General features: G+C 40.1%; 1 protein-coding gene across 4 annotated transcripts in view; it reads right to left on the reverse strand.

The window, feature by feature from the left end:
- Positions 1-783: 783 nt before the first annotated feature.
- Positions 784-17,565, reverse strand: part of itga7.L (integrin subunit alpha 7 L homeolog) — a 99,421-nt gene continuing 82,639 nt past the window's right edge. For 3 of the 4 annotated variants that reach the window (XM_018247388.2, XM_018247392.2, XM_018247389.2), the window contains exons 23-25: positions 8,253-8,351; positions 6,001-6,126; positions 784-2,023 (exon numbers count right to left, since the gene is read on the reverse strand). In XM_018247388.2, the coding sequence (XP_018102877.1) occupies positions 1,850-2,023; positions 6,001-6,126; positions 8,253-8,351 (399 nt within the window). In that variant the 3' untranslated portion in view covers positions 784-1,849. Of the gene's footprint in view, positions 2,024-3,847; positions 3,968-6,000; positions 6,127-8,252; positions 8,352-17,565 lie in introns of all 4 variants that reach the window. The other variant, XM_041582495.1, reaches the window with a different exon arrangement.

Here is a 17,565-nt window from a genome sequence, read left to right on the forward strand (position 1 = left end):
TGGAAAGTCCCTCTTTTCTCTGAACTGAACAGCTAACTTAATTAGCTTTTGGCAAAGAGCTCAGAACAGCTAACAGGTGCAAATAAGATACTTTGTAACAATTTTGACTCTGGTTGGTGCTGGTAGTGGTGAACTACTAGGAGGAGCAGCACACCAGTCCCACTCCCCAACACAGCTAGACTAATAGCACTGGGCTCTTATAGTAGCAAAGTAAAAAAACAAAAAAGAAAATAAAAGCAGTCCTTACAAGGACTATTGGGTTACAGGCAGCAGTCAGCAGATAAGAGATCAGCAGCAGGACAGCTGCCCACAGCAGCTACATACAGAGCACTGCAGTAGAAGGTAGATTACTAGCCAGCAAAGCTACCTAACCTAAAATGTCCCTCAAATCCCTGCAGAGTTCTGTCCCTACAATACAGAGCAGTTATCAAGTAGATTACTAGCCAGCAAAGTTACTATCAACTGTTCCTCAAATCACTAACCAGCTCTCTCCCTACACTAGCTCTTCCAAGCACACACAGGCAGAATGAAAAAACGCTGCAGGAAGGAGAGTGGTCCAGGGGGTGTAGGGGTGGTCCAGGAGGGAGAGCTTCCTGATTGGCTGCCATGTATCTGCTGGTCTGGGGTGAGAGGTCAAAAATAAGCGCCAGCTAAGGCGAACCCAAATTGGCGAACGTCGCGCGACGTTCGCGAACATTCGGCGGACGCGAACAGTCGATGTTCGCGCGAATTAGTTCGCAGGCGAACAGTCCGCGACATCCCTAATAATGACAGTCTTTAAAATAATTAAAATAGAGGCCCGGTGCCTTTATTGCAGAAGAAACGAAAAAAAAAATCATTATAAATAAATGCACTTTCTTTGGAAACAAGGCCACAGTTTGCTCATTGTGGGGCATTGCATTGTGTTGTTTTTTTGTAGGGTCTCGAAAGTGGATATTCGTCAAGGCAAGTGTTTTTATAGAGTGAAAGAGAGAAGCATGGGGTAATTACAGTGAGCAGAGCAGTTCTGTCCATAACTGGGAATGAACTTCCCATTGTCCTTATACAGCAACTGACAGAAAGCGCAAAGAGAAGTCCCACATGCAGTTTGTGAGCAGACTGAAAAGTAAGGTGGTGCATCTTCCAGCAATTTATGTATATTGCCTCATTCAGAATGGGATCCTGGCTCTCTATTATGCAATTTCTTCCTACTCAACTGGCCAACTATAGGGGATCAAGCTTAGTTACAAAGCCCCAGGTCACTGTAGCAGGAACAAAGATGACTCCTTGAATTCTTAATTCAGCACCATGGCTGCCAAGCTTTAGAGAACTTCCTGATGTAGGAGTCCGAAGATAATTAGTCAAAGGCTCTGAAATACAAATATATATATTTGAAATTCCTTGCTGGATGTTAAAGTTGAAATGCATCACCTCCATTATTTGTTAGTCACCTTAGACTGCCCTCAGTATTTCTACTGGAGCCATATTAGAGCCATATTGGAGCCATACCGGAGACAGAAAAGAGTGAAAATAACCATGGGGGCGCCATATTGAATAAGCTGCAGTGCTTTAAGTTTAAATGAAGTTCAACAAAAGAGGATATGGGTTTGAAATATTGTCTTTTGCTCAGAAGCTAATTCACTCCAACCCCTTTAATGTGCTGATGCCACTGCAGTGGCCCCCTGAAGCAGAAGGGGTTAAGCGTCAGAGCGCGGGCTGAGGATGAAATGTTTCCGGTTGCAACTTCTTATGTACAAAACAGCATTAAAATAAAATATAGGAAACACCCCCAAAATCAGAGGGATTCAGCCTTCTTGCCACACAGTTTCTTGAAAGAATCAGAGTTTGTGGGAGGGGAGTGCAGAGAAGGTTAGGAGGAGTTCTGCACCGTGCCATCTTCACTCCAGTTTGTCACCCAGTCCTTTTTTTTAATGGTCCCTGTCTTCTCCTCCCTCATCATTGGTCTCTCTTCTCTTGGGATCTTCACGGCATGGTGCTGCGGCAGCTTCTCTTCTTGAAGGCGTTTCCTCTTGAAAAAGCCACACTAGGAAGAGATGAGAAATGTAAGAAAGATGTGGAAATGAAATAAAGAAGCCATTGGAGCATAGAAACTAATAGAAAATCCATATAAAAGATATATTTATATCAAAGGATATATGGATATACTGGAAATCGAAGCATAGAAATAGCTCAAAGGTGAAAAAACCACATGGAATATGACTCATAAGTCCACACATCATTTAATAAATTAACTTATGACATTTTTACTACACAATGATATATTTACTGTGTACCAGTCAGCAATGGAAAAAATGTAACCGTAACTTCCACAGATCTTAGGGAGCAGAAACATTTCTTTTCTCAGTAAATTAATTTTCAGATGACAGTAACCAGTTGGCCAAAATGTCCATCATGTGGCACGTGGTTTCACATGAATTATATGGGCAGGTGAAAAAATGTGTTTTGAGCGATTATACCCCACATCAAACAAGACACAAAAGCCAACAATTATCCCTTTAGTTTTCCCATTGGATCAGTTGTTTTCTATACTGCATACGGTTTTTAGTTCACACATTCTATTTATATACAAGACAGATGTACAAAACAAACTTTTATCTATTATTATTGGAACAGGAACAAACGCAAGAGAATATAAACATGCTGCACTTCCACTGCTCACTTTGCTGTTAATGAATGCTAGTATTTTAACAGGCCTTAGTCATGTTCTTGTCATTTATTCTGACCATGCAATATGTGAAACCAATCATATCACAATTTTGGGTTAAGCCAAACCCCTTAAAGGGTAAATTAGTTCACCTTAAAATTAACTTCTAGTATAAAGTAAAGATAATTTGCTGAAGTTCATGTTGTATTCTCAGAAAGCCAGGACAGAGGTCCTTATGGGTAGTGATGGGCGAATTTATTCGGCAGGCGCGAATTTGCAGTGAATTTGCGCGGTTTGCTGCCGGTGAATATATTCACGAAACGGCCACAAAATTCACTGGCGTCAAAAATTTTTTTTACAAAGAACGGACGCTGGCGTCAAAAACAAGATGCCAACGCCGTTTTGCGATTTTTTCGCCATTTCGTGGGAAATTCACACATTTTTGTCTGCGAAACGGCGCAAATTCGCCCATCACTACTTATGGGGGTAGCCATGTGTTTGGGAAAGGGGACCTGAGCAATGTCGGTGGAGCTATTGGTTACAAACAGAGGGTGGGAAGTTTTGTTCTTCCTTTAATTAGTAAGCTGGAACCCTGAATCAGGGCTCTAATATGCATAGCGCAAGTGGGGAGAAAGGACTCTGGCCTAATTATCAAATTTGTGAAATTTTTGAATTTTTTCAAATTTAAAAACCCCCCCGAATGTTTGCTTATTTATTAAAAAACTCAAATGTAAAAAACTTGATCAAACAAAACTGTGGGAAAAAAAACTCGAATGCATCAAATTCATTTTATACATTTACATCGAGTCTACGAACTATTTAAAAAAATTCTAAAAGCTCGAATTGAAAAACGTCACATTACTCCCATCGACTTCTACACAAACTGGGCAGCTTTTAGAGGCCGAATTTTTAAATTCGAGTATTTTTACAGTTTTGGAGCTTACCAAATCTACCAAAATTCGAGTTTTTGAATTTGTGAGTTTTAGTGGAACAAATTTGAACTAGAACGTTGATAAATCAGCCCCTAAATATTCTTTCCCAAGCTAAACAAATCCATCCAGTGCAGAAAAGAAACATCAGGCACTGCTAAATCGCCAACTGGAAGTTAACTTAAAGGTGAATTTACAGTACCTAGTAATACCCCTTTAATAAAAACATGAGACTATTAGTATGTAGCTCAAAACACACACGTGCTGGTGTTACCAGCTAGGCCTCATCCTCTGCCTGCCTGTCTGCTGCCTCAGAAGGCTGTACCCCCAGATGAGCCCGGTAGTAGTTTGTAGTATACTTCTCCTGTGCAGTGCTCCTCTTGAAGAAACCACACTGGAAGTCGAGAAAAGTAATGAAGTTGTGCTACATATCTTGCATGCCACTTATAGCTTATAGGGGAACATGAGCAGGCACAGTACATAGATACATGTTTAGTGAATGGTGAAAATGTATTCAGAAATAGATATTTTGCTGGAAAAAAAAAACGAGGAAAGAAAAGTTGGTTCTTTCTTCTTCACTCCTAAATGTCAATCAGACCAGTTGCTACATCAACACTGTATGTTGAGGCAGAAGTCACCATATAATGTTTTACATACTAGAAAGGAATCCAACCCTTTCTTAAAGGAAAACTATACCCCCCAAACAATGTAGGTCTTATTAAAAGATACTGAGTAAAACAGCTCATGTGTAAAATCCTGCTTCATGTAAATGAACCATTATCATAATAATATACTTTTTTAGTAGTATGTGCCATTGGGTAATCATAAATAGAAAATTGCCATTTTAAAAAATAAGGGCCGCCCCCTGAGATCGTAAGATTCACTGTGCACACATACAAACCACATGTAAGGTCACATGAGCCAATTAACAGACAGAGTTCTGCCTTTTGCTTCCTCACTTCTTCCTGTTACAGTTAGTGTTGTAGTATTTCTGGTCAGGTGATCTCTGAGGCAGCACAGATAGAGTCACGAAATGGTGGTTCAAGGCAAGAGATGTAAAAGGGCAATATTTATGTAAATATATATTCCAGTTTGGTAAGATTCTTTGATATGTCATTCAATTTGATATAAACTATCTGTTGCTTAAGTATTCATTTTGAGGGTATAGTTTTCCTTTAAAATGCCAAAATGTATCTGTCACAACAAACCTTTAAACAGCCCTCCCCATAAATCAGTGGTCTGCCTGTTACATTAAACTAATAGCGTTTGTATGTGTATTACTATTCTTTTGGCTATTAAATTATTGGATTTGGTACTTGCCTTTCCCCTCTTTTTTATTACTGGAGTAAAGCTATCGGTAGTTTTACTTTGGGCTAAAATTATTATTGGCCTCTTTATTGGAGCTCCATTTAGATGTGCTATTGTCCCTGTACGTCTTTCAAATGAGGTGTGGGCGTGTCCTAACAGTCCCTGCCAGAAACACAGTAGGAGGGGGGACAGCCAATCACAGCCCTGCACTCACACAAGACAGGCTGCTGATTGGTTCCTTATCCTACAATGCAGTATACTGAGTGCCACCACCTCCCCTGCAGAACCTGGGAAAGAGGCAGCAGGAAGTGGAACACATAGGTGGGGCTAGTAGGGTTTTTGCAAGAAAATGTAATAAATTGGCCCAAAACACTACTTTTTTTAAGCACATTTCTATCATATTTTAAAGAGTATAATGTACTGGCACGTTCTAGTTTTTCACACAATATGTCTCTTTTAATCTTGCTATAAATTCTTGCTTTTTATCTACCCCTCCTCCACTTTAATCCCCCACTCATTATACATCCTTTTTATATCTTCCCTGTGCTGTTCTTATCTTCAGCAAGGGTTTGGGCTTTATGATATCTCCCATAAGTGTTATAAAGAGGGAGATACAAGAACAAAAACAAGTTTGAGGCAAGAACATTATTAAATGGTGAGAAACAATGTGGAGACTGGTAATGGGGGAAAAAGAATCTGGAAAACTCAAGATTTGCATTTCAACCCCATAAAAATTAAAGTACAATATACAGACAAGATAAATAAGCAAAAATAATATCCAATAAGTTACTGGGTGAACAAGAGAAAGTAAGAGAAAAATAATATAAGTATTAGAAACTGTGGAAGACAAAAAAAAATGGATGTTTTTGGGAGGAGGGAACCATAACCAGAGACAAGTGGAATGGATCATATACTTTATGGAAGAAAATAATTAGAGCAATCTAATGCAGGCCCAGACCTAATCCCTGACTGAGTCTTCTTTGCATCCCCGGCCCCAATCGCAGCCACAGGAAGAATACAAGGTACACACAGGAGGGGATGGGATTGTGGTGGTGTAGAGCAATTGCAGTCCGATGCTGTATCAATGTAATGGTTTATTAATGAGGATCCATACATTACCTTCCATAAGATGAAAACAAGAAGAGCGAGCAGCAGTATTCCAGCTAGCACTGCAATAAGGATAATCCACCAGGGAATGCCAGCAAGAGCAGCCACGCTATATTCTGAATACAACATCACATTAATCTAAGGGGATACAAAACAGGAATTAATGTTAAAATTGTGTGACTGTATTTATGTTGATGCTTAGGTCACACACACAGATCATGGGTCCTATATGTAGTTGTTCAGAAATAGGCCTATGTGTTTGCTATGGAGTAAGTAGCCAGATGAAACTATCAATCTACTAATAGCCACATGTGTAAAAAGCCTAAGGGGCAGATTCACTAAGCTCGAGTGAAGGATTCGAATGAAAAATACTTCGAATTTCGAAGTATTTTTTGGGTACTTGGACCATCGAATTGGTTAAATTCGTTCGAATTTGATCGAAATCGAACGAAATCGAACGATTCGAAGTACAAATCGTTCGACTATTCGACCATTCGATAGTCGAAGTACTTGCCCTTTAAAAAAAACTTCGACCCCCTACTTCGGTAGCTAAAAGCTACTGAAGTCAATGTTAGCCTATGGGGAAGGTCCCCATAGGTTTGCTAACCTTTTTTTGATCAAAGGATTTTCGTTCGATCGTTGGATTAAAATCCTTCGAATCGTTCGATTCAAAGGATTTAATCGTTCGATCGAACGAAAAATCCTTCGATCGTTCGATCGCAGGATTAGCGCTAAATCCTTCGACTTCGATATTCGAAGTCGAAGGATTTCAATTCGAGGGTCGAATTTCGAAGTATTTTTTACTTCGAAATTCGACCCTTAGTGAATCTGCCCCCAAATGTTTGCACTAAGTTGTATACATTTTGGTTGCATGGAATTTTCACTGTAGTAGTTCAGAAGGTTTACCCTAAACTGTTAGTGGTGACACAAAACATGGTAATTTTTAGCAAAGTAAAGATGAACAAGACTCTGGGTGTTGGTGCAATTCAGGGTTCTACATTGGGTCTGCTTTATTTAATCTGTTCATTAATAACTAGGTTATTGAAAGCAAGGTATTTTTGTTTTATGAAGACATAAAATATTTGCATAACAACTGAAACCATCCAGGATGTGTTATCCCTGCAGGAGGATCTGGGCAGCAGATGAGATTCAGCATAATCATTGTAAGGTAATCAATTTAGGCAGGTTTGTTACAACCTGTCATGTTCACTCTACCATATAAAATTGTATTCCTGGACCAACACATGTACCGGTATCTTTTTTTAATTATAATATCGGTCTATAGGCAGCCATGTCAGGTAGTTTTGTCTGGCCATGTGCTTTCAGAAATAGTCAGCACTTCCCAACAGAACTGCTTTCAGATAATCTATTGCTTCTCCTACTCAATGTAACTGGAAGAGTTGCAGTGGGACGTGCTATTGCAGTGGGAGTGCTATTCTCAAATCTACCAGGGCACTTTTATCTTGTGTCAGGGAGCTGTTATCTGGTTACCTTCCCATTGTTCTGATGAAGGGCTGTAGGGAGCGGGGGTGGGGAGGGGATAACATCACTCCAACTTGCAACACAGCAATAAAGAGTGCACAAGTACAACTCACATTTCTGAGGGCAACTGGGAAACTGACAACATGTCTAGCCCTATGTCAGATTTCAAAATTAAATTTAAAAAAAAAACGTTTGCTCTTTTGAAAAACTGATTTCAATGCAGAATTCTGTTGCAGAAGTACTATTAACTGGTGCATTTTGAAAAGAAAAACATGTTTTCCTGTGATTGAAACTCTTTAATTGTGGCCAATAAAAGAAATTAGGCTCTGTGCAAATTGCCAAAGACATGTAGCTTCCCCCATGAATACAGCACTGACTGCATTAATCAAGACTGTACTGGTGATGGATGGGCGGGTGGAGGCATTTAGGTATCCCACCTAATGATGGGCGAATTTCCCGAAAAATTCGCGAAACAGCGAATTTATTCGCTGCCAGTGAATCGTGCAAATTTCCCGCGAATTTGCGCCTGCCGAATAAACTCGCCCATCACTAATCCCACCCCCTAATTTAGGGTTTACTTATTTTAAAATCTAGGTACAAAAGATAAAAGATATAACTCGATTGATGTGTCTTATTTTTTCAGCTACCATGTAACTCTGCATGTGGGCAGAAAATAAAGAAATATATATTGGTGGATCATGTTAACAAGTTCAAAGCAGGAATGGTGGGAATTAAGAGGAGGCTGTTAAATAGAATAAAAAGAGAAATCTATTCACTGATACCTGTGTGGTGGCATCTCTCAGAACCAGGTTCTTGATAGAGGACTTTATAGTAATGTTTGCTCTGACAGCCACTTCCAAGGAGCTAACAGATGGATATTCCTGGAGAAGAAAACATGGCAACAGAGGGCACAAAGTTAAAAAGCAAGAATGTTTCATATTTATATCTGCAGAAGTGGGCTTGCCTATATTAGTATCATTCTCCAAGGTTGGAAATATTAGAATGTTGAGAAATGTAAATAAGAAAACAGTCACCACAGTGGCGTAACTGGGAGGCCCGGCTTTCTCTATAGTATTAAAATCCCCCTCCTGTGACCAGGGGGCGTGACCAGCAAAGTGGGAGAGGTCATGTGCACTGGGTTCCTACAGATTTTTTTTGGCAAGAGGTCCTGGCGTGGTCTTGTTTTGCAGCTGGGCCACCACATCATCATGCCTTTAGCTCATCAAAACTATAGAAACAAACCTCTTATCACATCCGGCAAATGATGGAATTAGGGTTGCCACCTGTCCGGTTTTCACCTGGCAGCCTGGTTTTCAGAAATTAGGAAATCCGAACAGGACATTGACATTAATGGCAAGGTGATCAGCCAATCTCTGATCAACATGACATTGCCATCATAACCCCACCCCCTGATGCAATAGACCTGCTTTGAATCATCATAGACCTCTCCCCCAATGTCATCCATCCTGCCTTGTGCCCGGAGTTCTCCACCAGAAAATGTGACAACTATAGATGTAATTCATAAAAGAATTTTAAGAAAGGCATCTGCATCCCCTCGTAACTTTGTAAATAAAAAAACGTTTTTACATGCACATACATACATACATACACATGCACTTGCATATATACTGAATTACTTATGAAACGGGACCATGGAATGTGCATTGGTTAATTGGCCAAATCAGTAGCACTTCTATTGTACTTAAATATATTTTAACTTAGCCTTTTGAGTGCCCACAACCCCCCCCCCCCTTTTTTCTGCATCCCCTTTTTTGGCTTCAAGAGACCAGTCAAAACCTACTATATATGATTTACTATATATGATTTATGTTGTAGCAGGTCTTAAGTCTCAAAAGCCTCTCACTGTGGAACTCATTTACGGGGGCAATCCTGGCCCCTGGGTGCTCACCTTTTTATGCCGGAGGGGGTCGAGGGTCCATGATGTTGGCAAAGGGGTCCAGGGGGGTACAAGATGCTAGTGCTCAGAGCACAAATGCGCAACGGCTCTTAAAGTTACCAGGAGCAGTATATTTCATGCCCCGGGTAACCAGTGGTGTTCGGCCGCCAGAGACGAGTTTCTCAACTCTCCTAATTGGCATTTCTAAATACTGTAGAAGTTTTACCCAGTTCACTAAAGTATAACAACCAATCTGTAATTTACATTATTAGACTTCAGATTAATATCATATTTGGTCCCACCATTGTTAACCCTTTAAGTGCCACAGAACGTAGAATCTACGTTCTGTGGAAAAGTAACTTGAAATGCCACAGAACGTAGATTCTACGTTCTGCAGCACTTCCGGGTTCTGGAGCGGAGGAGCGGCTGTTAGAGCCGCTCGCTCCGTTCCGCTTCGATCCCCTGCCCCTAGGCAACGAGCAGAGCAGGGGATCGAGTGGCCCCTGGGGCGCGATCGCCCAGGGGCCCAAAAACAGCAGCAGGCACGTGTTCCTTACGTGTCCTGCTGCTGCAGCCTGCACTGCGCCGATCAGCTCCGCCCCCACAGCACAGAGACACGCAGATCGTCGCAGATGTCTTCCTGGGACCCCTCCACATCGTGTGCAACAGTCTTCAGCGACTTTTTCAGGTTAGTGCAACAATTACACACACAAACACACCAACACACACTTATTACAGTAATACACACTTAGATTCACACTTACACACACTTACACATACATTTTTGGGGATTGGGGGGGTCACTTACACTCACTGCACTTACACACACGTGCACACGCACACACGCGCACATAACATGTAATTTACCATTTGTACACACGCACACGCACATACATGGCATTGTGGCTTTTTTTTTTTTTTTTCTTATCGCATCGTCTCTTTATTTTGCTGAAAAAAATGTTTTATTGCCATTACGAATAGCGTATTCGCTAACCGTACTGTGCAATATCTTTTGTATGTTATTTCGGTGATTATATTGCAATTTTGGGTATTTTGGTGCATTTTTAGCCATTTTATTGAATTTTTAGCCATTTTATTGCATTTTCAGCTCTGCATATGTTGTGTTCACTTGTTTCTAGCCGTATAACCTGTTTGGCCCAGCTAAAATGTTCAAACTGTGATTCTGACGGCCGATAACACTATTCTGGAAAAAAAACATTGATTTTTGTGGTTTTATTGGATTTTTTTTCATTTCACTCTTTACTGCCTTATTTTGTTTTGCCTTGTAAATTTTATCTACTATATATCCATTTGGGGGTCTCTGTGCGCCACATAGTTTGGTATATCTATGCATATTGGGCATCAAAGTGTTCAGTAGACCTCTGGCGTTCATATTTAGGATGTTTTATGCTGATACGTTACGAAATGTGGGGCATATAATGGGGTAAAATTCAAGCTTTGTGACGATTTTCAGAAATTTGATAAAAACCGTTATGTTCAGCATTGCTTTGCAGTTTGGCAGTTTGTAGTAGAAACACTTATTTACCCATATTGGATTCGTCAGAATGTGTACTTTCTGAAAATATATGGTTTTCTGGGGTCTCTGTACTGTTAGGGGGGTCTAATGTCGCATAATACACACACCAGGTGCTCATATTGCAGCAGCCAGCGCGTCAGCTGTGAAAATGTATATACACTATTGTCATTTGGTGGTCTCTGTGCGCCACATAGTTTGGTATATCTATGCATATTGAGCATCAAAGTGTTCAGTAGACCCCTGGCGTTCATATTTAGGATGTTTTATGCTGATAGGTTACGAAATGTGGGGCATATAATGGGGTAAAATTCAAGCTTTCTGACGATTTTCAGAAATTTGATAAAAAACCGTTATGTTCAGCATTGCTTTGCAGTTTGGCAGTTTGTAGTAGAAACACTTATTTACCCATATTGGATTCGTCAGAATGTGTACTTTCTGAAAATATATGGTTTTCTGGGGTCTCTGTACTGTTAGGGGGGTCTAATATCGCATAATACACACACCAGGTGCTTATATTGCAGCAGCCAGCGCGTCAGCCGTAAAAATGTATATACACTATTGTCATTTGGGGGTCTCTGTGCGCCACATAGTTTGGTATATCTATGCACATTGGGCATCAAACTATTTAGTAGACCCCTGGCGTTCATATTTAGGATGTTTTATGCTGATACGTTACGAAACGTGGAGCATATAATGGGGTAAAATTCAACCTTTGTGACGATTTTCAGAAATTTGATAAAAACCGTTATGTTCAGCATTGCTTTGCAGTTTGGCAGTTTGTAGTAGAAACACTTATTTACCCATATTGGATTCGTCAGAATGTGTACTTTCTGAAAATATCTGGTTTTCTGGGGTCTCTGTACTGTTAGGGGGGTCTAATGTCGCATAATACACACACCAGGTGCTTATAGTGCAGCAGCCAGCGCGTCAGCCGTGAAAATGTATATACACTATTGTCATTTGGGGGTCTCTATGCGCCACATAGTTTGGTATATCTATGCATATTGGGCATCAAAGTGTTCAGTAGACCCCTGGCGTTCATATTTAGGATGTTTTATGCTGATACGTTATGAAACGTGGAGCATATAATCGGGTAAAATTCAAGCTTTGTGACGATTTTCAGAAATTTGATAAAAACCGTTATGTTCAGCATTGCTTTGCAGTTTGGCAGTTTGTAGTAGAAACACTTATTTACCCATATTGGATTCGTCAGAATGTGTACTTTCTGAAAATATATGGTTTTCTGGGGTCTCTGTACTGTTAGGGGGGTCTAATGTCGCATAATACACACACCAGGTGCTTATATTGCAGCAGCCAGCACGTCAGCCGTGAAAATGTATATACACTATTGTCATTTGGGGGTCTCTATGCGCCACATAGTTTGGTATATCTATGCATATTGGGCATCAAAGTGTTCAGTAGACCCCTGGCGTTCATATTTAGGATGTTTTATGCTGATACGTTACGAAACGTGGAGCATATAATGGGGTAAAATTCAAGCTTTGTGACGATTTTCAGAAATTTGATAAAAACCGTTATGTTCAGCATTGCTTTGCAGTTTGGCAGTTTGTAGTAGAAACACTTATTTACCCATATTGGATTCGTCAGAGTGTGTACTTTCTGAAAATATCTGGTTTTCTGGGGTCTCTGTACTGTTAGGGGGGTCTAATGTCGCATAATACACACACCAGGTGCTTATATTGCAGCAGCCAGCGCGTCAGCCGTGAAAATGTATATACACTATTGTCATTTGGGGGTCTCTGTGCGCCACATAGTTTGGAATATCTATGCATATTGGGCATCAAAGTGTTCAGTAGACCCCTGGCGTTCATATTTAGGATGTTTTATGCTGATACGTTACGAAACGTGGAGCATATAATGGAGTAAAATTCAAGCTTTGTGACGATTTTCAGAAATTTGATAAAAACCGTTATGTTCAGCATTGCTTTGCAGTTTGGCAGATTGTAGTAGAAACACTTATTTACCCATATTGGATTCGTCAGAATGTGTACTTTCTGAAAATATATGGTTTTCTGGGGTCTCTGTACTGTTAGGGGGGGTCTAATGTCGCATAATACACACACCAGGTGCTTATATTGCAGCAGCCAGCGTGTCAGCCGTGAAAATGTATATACAGTATTGTCATTTGGGGGTCTCTGTGCGCCACATAGTTTGGTATATCTATGCATATTGGGCATCAAAGTGTTCAGTAGACCCCTGGCGTTCATATTTAGGATGTTTTATGCTGATAAGTTACGAAATGTGGGGCATATAATGGGGTAAAATTCAAGCTTTGTGACGATTTTCAGAAATTTGATAAAAACCGTTATGTTCAGCATTGCTTTGCAGTTTGGCAGTTTGTAGTAGAAACACTTATTTACCCATATTGGATTCGTCAGAATGTGTACTTTCTGAAAATATATGGTTTTCTGGGGTCTCTGTACTGTTAGGTGGTCTAATGTCGCATAATACACACACCGGGTGGTTATGTTGCAGCAGCCAGCGCGTCAGCCGTGAAAATGTCTATACATATTGTCATTTGGGGGTCTCTGTGCGCCACATAGTTTGGTATATCTATGCACATTGGGCATCAAACTATTTAGTAGACCCGTATGTTTATATTTAGGATGCTTTATGCTGGTAATGATACATGGACAATACGATGCTGGAAAGTTGAAGCTTTGAGGCAATTTTCAGATATTTCACCAAAACCGCCAAATTTGGCAAAGCCTTGCGACTCAGTAGTTTTGAGCAGAAAAGCATGGGTACCCATTTTAGATTCTGTAGAATGTGTACTTTCCAAAAATGTATTGGTTTGGGGGGTAAACATATATTTCTGTGTTTTTACCCCACAAAAATGCAGACAATGTGCTGATTTTTCATTAGCTGAAGTTACCCACAGGACAATTTGTATGTGCTAACTTCATTTTGGGGCCTCTAAATGCCATATACTTTGGTAAACCTATGCACAGTGGGCACCAAACTGTTTGGAGGACCCCCGGCAATCACAATTTGGGTGCTTTTTTGTGATACGTAATGATACATGGGCGATATGATGCTGGAAAGTTGAAGCATTGAGGCAATTTTCAGATATTTCACCAAAACCGACAACTTTGGGAAAGCCTTGCGACTCAGTAGTTTGGAGCAATAAGGCATGGGTACCCATTTTAGATTCTGTAGAATGTGTACTTTCCAAAAATGTATGGGTTTGGGGGGTAAACATATATTTCTGTGTTTTTACCCCACAAAAATGCAGTTAATGTGTTGATCTTTCATTAGCTGAAGTTACCCACAGGACTATTTGTATGCACTAACTTCATTTTGAGGCCTCTAAATGCCAGATACTTTGGTAAACCTATGAACAATGGCCACCAAACTGTTCGGAGGAACCCTGGCAATCACATTTAGGGTGCTTTTTCTTGGTGCATAACGATACATGGGTGATATGGTGCTGAGAAGTTGAAGCTTTGAGGCAATTTTCAGATATTTCACCAAAACCGACAATTGTGGGAAAGCCTTGCGACTCAGTAGTTTGGAGCAGAAAGGCATGGGTACCCATTTTAGATTCGGTAGAATGTGTACTTTCCAAAACTATATGGGTTTTGGGGGGCAAACATATATTTCTGTGTTTTTACCCCACAAAAATGCAGTCAATGTGTTGATTTTTCATTAGCTGAAGTTACCCACGGGACTGTTTGTATGCGCTAACTTCATTTTGGGGCCTCTAAATGCCAGATACTTTGGTAAACCTATGAACAATGGCCACCAAACTGTTTGGAGGAACCCTGGCAATCATATTTAGGGTGCTTTTTCTTGGTGCGTAACGATACATGGGTGATATGGTACTGAGAAGTTGAAACTTTGAGGCAATTTTCAGATATTTCACCAAAACCGACAATTGTGGGAAAGCCTTGCGACTCAGTAGTTTGGAGCAGAAAGGCATGGGTACCCATTTTAGATTCGGTAGAATGTGTACTTTCCAAAAATATATGGGTTTTGGGGGTAAACATATATTTCTGTGTTTTTACCCCACAAAAATGCAGTCAATGTGTTGATTTTTCATTAGCTGAAGTTACCCACGGGACTGTTTGTATGCGCTAACTTCATTTTGGGGCCTCTAAATGCCAGATACTTTGGTAAACCTAGGAACAATGGCCACCAAACTGTTTGGAGGAACCCTGGCAATCATATTTAGGGTGCTTTTTCTTGGTGCGTAACGATACATGGGTGATATGGTACTGAGAAGTTGAAACTTTGAGGCAATTTTCAGATATTTCACCAAAACCGACAATTGTGGGAAAGCCTTGCGACTCAGTAGTTTGGAGCAGAAAGGCATGGGTACCCATTTTAGATTCGGTAGAATGTGTACTTTCCAAAAATATATGGGTTTTGGGGGTAAACATATATTTCTGTGTTTTTACCCCACAAAAATGCAGTCAATGTGTTGATTTTTCATTAGCTGAAGTTACCCACGGGACTGTTTGTATGCGCTAACTTCATTTTGGGGCCTCTAAATGCCAGATACTTTGGTAAACCTAGGAACAATGGCCACCAAACTGTTTGGAGGAACCCTGGCAATCATATTTAGGGTGCTTTATCTTGGTGCATAACGATACATGGGCGATATGGTGCTGAGAAGTTGAAGCTTTGAGGCAATTTTCAGATATTTCACCAAAACCGACAATTGTGGGAAAGCCTTGCGACTCAGTAGTTTGGAGCAGAAAGGCATGGGTACCCATTTTAGATTCGGTAGAATGTGTACTTTCCAAAAATATATGGGTTTTGGGGGTAAACATATATTTCTGTGTTTTTACCCCACAAAAATGCAGTCAATGTGTTGATTTTTCATTAGCTGAAGTTACCCACGGGACTGTTTGTATGCGCTAACTTCATTTTGGGGCCTCTAAATGCCAGATACTTTGGTAAACCTAGGAACAATGGCCACCAAACTGTTTGGAGGAACCCTGGCAATCATATTTAGGGTGCTTTATCTTGGTGCGTAACGATACATGGGCGATATGGTGCTGAGAAGTTGAAGCTTTGAGGCAATTTTCAGATATTTCACCAAAACCGACAATTGTGGGAAAGCCTTGCGACTCAGTAGTTTGGAGCAGAAAGGCATGGGTACCCATTTTAGATTCGGTAGAATGTGTACTTTCCAAAAATATATGGGTTTGGGGGGTAAACATATATTTCTGTGTTTTTACCCCACAAAAAATGCAGTCAATGTGTTGATTTCTCAGTAGCTGAAGTAAAGTCCTGATCAATTTGGATGTGCTAACTTCATATTGGTGTCTCTAAATGCCAGATACTTTGGTAAACCTATGCATAATGGCTATCAAACTGTTCAGTGGACCCCTGGCAATCATATTTCAGGTGCTTTTTCTTGGTACCTAATATAGTTTGGGATATGCAGAGCAGCAAAATAAAACCTTTGAAATGATTTTTCAGAATTTTGAATTTTTTTTTGAAAAACCGCTATGTTCAGACAAGCTTTTATGTTTGGTAGTTGGGAGTAGAGAGACATAGTTACCCATTTTGTAATCGGCAGAATGTGTACTTTTCAAAAATGTATGGTTTTCTGGGGTAAACCTACGGTTTCAGGAGTTTTGGCCTTGGAATCTAAAGCATGCCGTTTTCTGCCTTAGTGCTTTCAAAATTCGGCAATATACTGCCGGGAGTTTTTGAGGTACAGAAGTCCTAAATCTCCCTAAAACTATACATATCTGGTATTGGCACGTTCGAGAGACATAAGGCTTTCCAAATCAGTTGGATTTTCATCCGTAAAATGAAATATTTTTCTGGTATAAATTGATATACGATGAAAAATGGTAATTTTTCATTTTTTTTTGGTATTTAGCACTATAAATTTTTTTGCACAGGTGGAAATACATGAAAACTCAGGCAGATTTAGAAAGCTCAGTTTCTACCGAAAAAAACAATGTATAGTTTTCCTAGGTAAACTATAGGTTTCCCCTCAGAAAATGCCCCTAAAGTGAGAGAGCACAAAATGTTTCAAAAACGGCTGGCATTTCGCGTAACCAAAATGTGAAATTCTGCTGGCACTTAAAGGGTTAAGGGCCTCGCACAAATCACAACAGTAAATCCTGAGAGTTCAACTTAAACGTTCAATGCTGATAATCTAAGGTTTCTCACCCTTGCAAGGTACATATAATGGGCTAGATTTAATTTTATGAGAATTCCATATTTCCCAATAGTGCAATAGTTGCTATAGTAACCTAACCTCCTTCTACCAGTCTTTTCAGTTCTTATTTGCTTTTCTACCCATTATTTTTTCACACCCCAGTTGTTCTTCTGTCTTCTGAAAATGAAGTCTATTCTCCTATTCTCTTCTTATTCTTTATATTACCTTGTCCGGTTGATCACCTGCCTTCCCTATTTGTCCGCCCACCTCCCTTCTTTTGTTCTTATTTTATTTTGTTTCCCATTCTGTATCCCCACTTCTCTTACTGTTCTCCCACCCCATAACCTTCTTGATTCCATTCTTTAACATTCTTTATTCCCTTTCTTCCTTTATCTTGTTTATAACTTTTCTTTCGCTTTTTCTTTTTTTTTCTATTTTTGCCATATGCATCACACAGTAGCCTGAAGTTGTCTCTATGGGAAGCACATACCCATTAATGCCCATAGGAAGGGAACT

This window comes from Xenopus laevis, chromosome 2L (genome assembly GCF_017654675.1).
Source record: "Xenopus laevis strain J_2021 chromosome 2L, Xenopus_laevis_v10.1, whole genome shotgun sequence".
In the NCBI taxonomy this organism is placed as follows: domain Eukaryota; kingdom Metazoa; phylum Chordata; class Amphibia; order Anura; family Pipidae; genus Xenopus; species Xenopus laevis.